Here is a 7,652-nt window from a genome sequence, read left to right as displayed (position 1 = left end):
GAACCCGCGTCCCCTGCATCGGCAGGCGGACTCTCAACCACTGCGCCACCAGAGAAGCCCAGGACCCTTCTTTGTAAAGCCTGTTTTTTTAGACAGCTAGCTAGTGCCAGAGCTCATGATTTGGGGATTTTTGTGTAATATTTTCTAGGGTCTTTAGTCTAAAATGTTAACAGTAAACTAAATCTATGTTGCTAATAATTTGAAGTTATTTGCTTTGGGTATTACTTAATCCTAAGAATAACTCATCTAACTCTGAAAGAATTCTGTTTTGGGGTATCTTTAATCCATCTCAGAGGGTGAAAAATGAGCAGATTAGTTAAAAGAATAAAACGTAAAGGAACATGGATATCCCTTGGGAGGGCAGCTTCTCATTACCTTGAGAGATGTATTCCATCGCCAGGTGGCAAGGAGGAGAGGAGATTGATGGTCCCTTGGCAAACAAGGACTGCAAGTAGAGAGGGGGAAGACTGTTCCCACAATGCATTCCTTATCCCCTCAGGTGTCATCATTTACATCACATGCTATGTCTTCAGAGCAAAGATGTCCCAGCGGAGTCTCTGGGTTCAAAACCAACTGTTGATTATCATGTTATACTGATTGAGGATGTACTGTAACAAGAGTGAACTCCACCAATTTGCACACCAGTTATATTCCCCAAATTTTGGTTGGAAATTTAGAGTACATATTAAAAGCTTCCAGAGGGGAATACTATTACACCTGGACACTTCGGCCATGTTAAAGCCTACTGTGTCACTGAACCCTAGTGTTAGCAGGCTGCACTGCATTCTGGGGGTTGTGTAATACAAGAAAGAGGAGGGGACGTGTTCTTCACTTTTATTGGGTACAGGGCTAAATTTTGATAAAATTTGGAAGTGAATAGTGTTTGTTTTTGGATCCTCCCTCCCGAATTATGGTGCCTGTAACCTCTGAAGCCCAAGGTTATGACACAGGCAAAATCTCTGAAAAGTGGCTCTCAGGCCATATCTTTCCAAGTAAGTGTAGTGGACAAGGCATACAGGACTCCTAGGATAGGAAGGACATGAAAGGACGAACTGTGATGGAATATCAAAAGGGGATGCCAGGTGCCCGTCCAAGGAATGTGAACACAGGTCTTTGATTTGACCATTCTCTGTCACAATAAGACTCTTCAAAACATGGTCTGCTGTACCCTAATCATTTTAGTCCAGTGTTTGTTATCTCAAACTGTAAGGTCATTTGTGGGCGAACAAACTGCAAAACTGGACATGACATGAGAAGACCTAAAAAAATGTTTTACCCTTTTTTCTTGATAAGATTACCTTGTAGCATTCCTTATCTCTTCTTATCCCCTCTAAGATCTGTTTCTCGTTATCAATTTAAAATATTTCATTCAAAGTTTGGTTGATGTGGTATGCCACACTAAATATACTTAACCAAATAGAGGAAATAGGAAATACGATAAGTTATACCACAGAACTGGAAAAGGAATTCAGTGTCTTGTGTCACTACATTTGTTGACATTGGCCTTTCCATGATACTGGCTCCTTATTTATATTTATAAATCATTCCTATATTTCCCCAGATCCACCTCCTTGGCAGCTAACAGGCACTTTTAGACTAGATTTTAGGAGGTTCACAAATACCAGCAAATGGTATACACATTTTGTGTATCTGCATCAATGTGTGTTTTCTTTCCTGTGGAAAAGGTTTCATAGCTCTCATCAGATTTCCAAAGGATGGTATTTGTGATTAAAAAAAAAAAACGGTTTAGAACCACTGCTTGAGAGCTATCTCTTGAGAAATAATATACTAGGAACAGTATATAAACTTTAAGAAGTGCTAATTGGGCTTCCCTGGTGGCTCAGTGGTTAAGACTCCTCTTGCCAGGGCAGGGGACACAGGTCCGATCCCTGGTCCGGGAGGATCCCACATGCCGCGGAGCACCTAAGCCCGTGCGCCATAACTACTGAGCCTGTTCTCCAGAGTCCACGAGCCACAACTACTGAGCCCACATGCAACAACTACTGAAGCTTGCATGCCTAGAGCCTGTGCTCCGCAGCAAGAGAAGCCCACGCACCGCAATGAAGAGTAGCCCCCACTCACTGTAACTAGAGAAAGCCTGCACGCAACAACGAAGACCCAATGCAGCCAAAAATAAATTAATTAATTAAATAAATTTAAAAAAGAAGTGCTAAGTGATCTCTTTCAACTTCTAAACATTCAGTTGAGGTCATTAAAGGTCATTGTATCTTCCCCAAATAATATTATAGTCCAAAATGAAGTTATTGAGTGAGTAACCCTATAATATTAGAAATTCCACCAACTCCCTCTGTTCTGAAGTATCATCTTTTTTCAGGGAGAGGATGTGACTTTGACTTATATTTAAGTAGATTCAGTGTATTTTTCTCCATCAAAGAATGTCACTGAGATTTTGGAAGTTCAAGTAAGGAGAAAACAGACCAGTGGTTAAAATTGACATTTGCATTCAGTTTGATCACAGAGAGGCACAAAAGTTGAAAATGCATCTAACATCTTTTACTTTCTTTCTGCCACTGGATTCACAGGCTTATTGACAGCCCTAGGTCATTTGAGACCTCTATTACAACAGTTACATCAGTTTATCACTACTTGTTATTCATCTGTTTTCCCACTATGAACTCCTAAAGGGCAGGGTGTCTTATCTTTGTAAGACTTTAATAAATTTATAAAAGTTTATTAAATTAAACAAATTATTGGTATAGTTGAGAGGGTAAATTAATAAATGAATGAATGAATTTCTTCTAAAATGTGAGCCTAATTTGATGATAGGCGATTCAATAACACGTATATTTTAGAAAGTCTTCAGCGATTCTTGAAGAAGTAGCATGAAGTGTACAGTGAAGATTACATTGACTAATTTAGTTGTATAGCTAATGTTATTTAATTAAATATTTCTGATAATGCCTGAGGGGATTACTGCGAAAGCTGTCACTGCAACTGAAAATAAGGTTATTTTCAGGTTCTAGTAATGACGTCACTTAAAGAAATGGACATTTAAATTGCAATTTTGTCTTCTGAGTAGAATATTTTTCAAAACGATAGTTAGGTTTTTCCATTTAGAAGAAGGCATTTAGTTATGTTTTTGTACTGACTTCTTGCAGAAATTCTAGCATCTATTTAAGTAGAAGAGTATATGAAATTAATGGGTTTTAGTTTAGCCATTCAAGAGAAATAAATGCATGGAGTTAGGACAATACATGAAATCTCAAGGTATCTACATGAGTAAGTGGTTTTAGAGAGGATTGATATATTTAAAAGAACATGGGATAATTCATAATATGGGATCATGGTAATACCTCTGATATTTGTTGTTTGCTTTATCTCAGTGTCTAATTATGTAAAATATTTTAATGCCTAGGATTTCACGTGCCAAACTTAATAATTTTTCTCGCTTGGAGCCCACACTTCACCTTCTGGGTGTGCAGTTTGATCAGAACGTGGCCCACAATCTCATCACAGAAAAGCCTGGGGCAGCCACAAAACTCTTATATCAATTGTACATTGCTCTCCAGAGAAAAAAGAAAGGTGTGCTGACTGGAGTGGAAATGCAAACCATGCAACCCCTGACAAATACAAAAGTTCAAAACATGAAAAGCGAGACTTTTCGAGATGTAAGTACATAAAGAAACATTATAAGCATATCACAATATAAAGCTTGCTAAAGGGACACAGCAGTGATGTTGCATTCTCAAAGAAGCCGCATCTGGCATATATGTCCCTGATGTATGTTATTGGCCATATTTGGGTTTTATTTTATATTAATATTTTCAATTCATTTATCCATTTTTGATGCCTCTCTCCATCCTATCCACCAATTGCCAATAACTTATCAACTGTTTGCTCCTAATTCCCAGTGCTTTTATGCCTGCTCCTCTCTTTTCCATTTCTACCCCTATCCTATCTGCTCAGACCTCCTGCTGAGCTACTGCAGTAACCTACTAATGCGGCTTCCTACCTTCAGGCTTCCTACTGGAGGTTAATCAACCGCTAGGTGAATCTGCCCTCAGTTCCACTTTTGTTGGTTTCTTCTGCTCAGAAACCTTGCTAATTTACAAATAATCTTGTCACCAAATTAGACTAGCATCCAAGTTCTTTCACTAAAGAGTCTCATTCTGTCTTTCTAACTTTATTTCTTCATAACCCTCAGCATAAAGTCTTTCTTCTACATTGATTGGCAGCCTGTCCTTGAATAGGACTTGTGTATTTCTGTTCTTCCCTCTCTACCACCCAAGCTCACCCTTCTCCTCTCTCCGCTTCCCCCAAACTTTCCTCCGTCTACTCTGTGCAGCCTTCCCAGTACACATGGACTCTTTCTGCGGAGCTCGCAGGGCACAGGTAATTGTTACTCTTTGGTGTTAACCTCCTGTTACTGATAGTATTGACTAACTTTCATTATTTATCTGTCATATGGCCTCACAAGATTTTTAGTTCCTCAAGTTCAAGAAATATGCCTAGTACAATGCTTTCAACGTTGCAAATACTCATTAAGTGTCTCTTGATTATTTGATACAACTCTTTAGTTGACAAATCTCTGTAGCTCCTGTGCTGTTTCCTTATGATAAGTGAAGGCCATTAACTTTTCCAGGTCTGTAGGATAATGGGGAGTACTGTACTGATGTAATGCACAAAAATAAATGAAAATAATTAAATTTTAAAGTTTAATTTATGAAGCAGCAATGACAATAAATGTGAGAGCTACTTCCAGTTTTAGATTTGTCTACTCTTGGTGACATCCTCATGAGTCTGGTAGCAGAATGAACTCAGCACCCACAGAGAGCTAGAAATTAGATTCGGCTGAAAGTCAATAACTTAGTATCTCATCCTGCTTCCTTCCCGTGCAAGCTTGTTAACTTTGGGTCAGTCCCTGGAACAGTCTCAGTCTCACTTTTTCCAACTGTAAAAACAAGGATGTTTATCTCTACCTGCCTGAGAGTTAGGTTTTTTGGTAACTTCAAGAAAAACAATATATAAGAAAATTCTTTTTAAAGTATAAAATAGTCAGTGTAAACAAGTGCTACAAGTTCTGTGGAGCTGAGTCCAAACAAAAAAACATTGGGTTTAATGTTGGCCACGGTGACTTTCCAAAGTCAATTACTCATTTATTGAACAAAGATCTGTTGGGCTCCTACTTTATGTCAGGCACTCACAAGTGAGTAGTACAGGAAAAAAACCAATTCTCTTAGAGCTTACATTTTGGGGAGAGAAAAATATTTCAGCAGAGTGGTGTGGATTGCAGTGGAGATGAGGAAGAATGGAGCATAGACTATTCTTTCAAGACACGTGGAGATAAAGGGGAAGAGAGAATAACAGTAGCTGCAGGAGAGAAGCTCAACAGAAGTGTGAGATTATTTGTTCATTTTATGGACATGGAGACTGGGACAACTTGGCAGTTGAGAAAAAGAATCAGTGGCAGGTGATGAGTGGTGTGAGGACACAAGTGGAAGGAGAGCCTCTGGGGAAGAAAAGAGGAAGAATGAATCAATGGTTCAGATGAAGGAGGAGATATCTTATGAAAAAAGTAGAGATGCCTTTTCCTTTGATATAGATGGAAGAAGATGCAGGTGTCTATTACATATTAATATCAATAATGATGAAAATTTATTGAACATACATAGTGAGATGCCAGGCCCTGTTCCAGGTGTTTTATGTATATTATCTCATTTGACCTTCACGACCATCTTCTGAGATAGGTACTTTTATTATTCCCATTTTACAGATGATGAAACTGAGAGAGATTAAGTAACTTGCTCAACTTCATGAAGCTAGTAGGTAGTAGAGCTAACCCTCAAACCTAGGCACTCTGACTCCACACATTTAACAGTAGGCTATTTGATGGCTCAACGGATATTTCCTGGGCTGGGGGGAAATAGAATTAAGTTGAAGAAAAAAAAAAAATATATATATATATATATATATGTTGAAGTGGGGTGGTAGGATATTGAAAGACCTTACATGTTCGTTGCCACTGTGAAGATGGAGGCCAGGACATTTTTAACAGTGAAAGGAGCAGAGGTTGTGTGTAAGTGCTTAAAGACAGCTCACAGGGCCTTAACTGATCTTCTGAGTAAGTGTCAGTATCTACTGAGGCAGTTTTAGAAAAGAAGGACCAAGAATGGTTTGAGCAATGGTACCATTTAAAAAAATTTTTTTAGTAAGTCATCAGCTTTTAAGTAGATTACTTTCGAATATAAAAGTTTTAGTTAAATACGTTAGCCACTGCTCTGTGTCCCACTTCACAATCATCACTGAGAGTTCATTTTCTTTTACTACTGTACCCTCATTGCCAGTGGCCTGGAAGTTTTCATTATTTCTTCACTTTTTACTAGGAAGTGGCTTAAGTAATGGAAAGAATCTAGCTTCTTATATTATCTCTTTTATGTTGAAATTGGTGTTATAAATTATTTTTATGAAAATGTATTTGTAAGGATACAAATACCATTCATTGAAAATTAAACTCAGGGCAAAAAGTTTCATCATAAAAGCATATATCATGCATTTTTATTGTCCTTACATCAATTAAGTGTGTGAGTGATTGGTATGGGACTTGAATTTGCTTTAGCCATCAACAGTAGTAATTCATAGAAATTTTATTTTGAAGGCAAATTTTATGTGTGCTTATAATGACAATATACTCTTTTTTCTCTAATAATGGAATATTCTTGAAATGCTTTCTTCATTTAGAGACATAGAAACCTGACACCACGTCAAACTGATTTCAATCTGATGCAGGTTACACATAGGTTTCAAGAAAAGTATAAACACACGAACGAAGATCTTGTTCACATGCATTTTGAGAAACTTGAAAAATTTCAAAAACTCCAGGAAGAACAAAGATCTTTTAAAATCTAAAAGGTTTTGTAGAACAATTTTTCCAGAAACTCATTAGTGCATAGTATATTGTTTGCCACTTATGTCTATATTACGCATTGCATAAGCATGAATCCAGCCCGAGCTGCCAGTTCCTAATACATGCCTCATGCTCTGCCTGCTCTCACCTTTCTCTCCCTCACTTTTCCCCTTTCTCTGTCTCCACCTTTGCTGATGGTCGCATCTCCCTGCGGCTAAGAACTAGAACTGCCATTCTTTGGAACAGTGGGACAACTTGACCTCTTTTTAAGTTGTCTGGTAGAAATGAATGCTTCAGATGCTTTAGTGATATGAGGGAAGGTTGCTACCCAGAATGAAAATACACACATTTGATTGGCATAATTTGGGGATTCCAAAATTGTGTTTCAATATCATGCTTTTCAAAATAAGTTATATTGACACTTGCTTCCTAACATTACACAGTTGTAACACCCAGTCCATTGGTTAATTGCTGAGTTCTGAAAATTTCAATGGAAAATTTGTGTACCTGTGTACCTGTGAGTGTATAATATTGCATATTATTCTGATGAACTGAATAACTAAACTAATGTGTATGGAATATTTAGCAACACTTGAGCAGAAGACAACAAAATGAAATAATGGCTAAAATCCAAGCAGCTGTCATACAGATTCCTAAACCCGCATCAAACCGTATTCTGAAAGCACTTGACACTCAAAAAACGTTGAAAAAGAAAAAAGAGGCAGAGGTAAGTGATAACCCTTTCATAATGTGTTGTGTTTATCTTAATGAAAGGATGATCTTTCCC

General features: G+C 37.8%; 1 protein-coding gene across 1 annotated transcript in view; it reads left to right on the top strand.

The window, feature by feature from the left end:
• SPEF2 (sperm flagellar and cilia associated 2) overlaps positions 1-7,652 on the top strand; it is a gene marked incomplete at its 3' end in the record, with an annotated part of 107,407 nt that overhangs the window by 17,719 nt on the left and 82,036 nt on the right. Inside the window, exons 3-4 of the mRNA XM_007466842.1 lie at positions 3,377-3,629; positions 7,452-7,592. Of these exons, the coding sequence (XP_007466904.1) occupies positions 3,377-3,629; positions 7,452-7,592 (394 nt within the window). The remainder of the gene's footprint in view (positions 1-3,376; positions 3,630-7,451; positions 7,593-7,652) is intronic.

The sequence above is a fragment of the Lipotes vexillifer genome, unplaced genomic scaffold (assembly GCF_000442215.2).
Source record: "Lipotes vexillifer unplaced genomic scaffold, Lipotes_vexillifer_v1.1 scaffold647, whole genome shotgun sequence".
Taxonomy (NCBI): Eukaryota; Metazoa; Chordata; class Mammalia; order Artiodactyla; family Lipotidae; genus Lipotes; species Lipotes vexillifer.
This window is presented reverse-complemented; position numbering and strand designations above follow the sequence as displayed.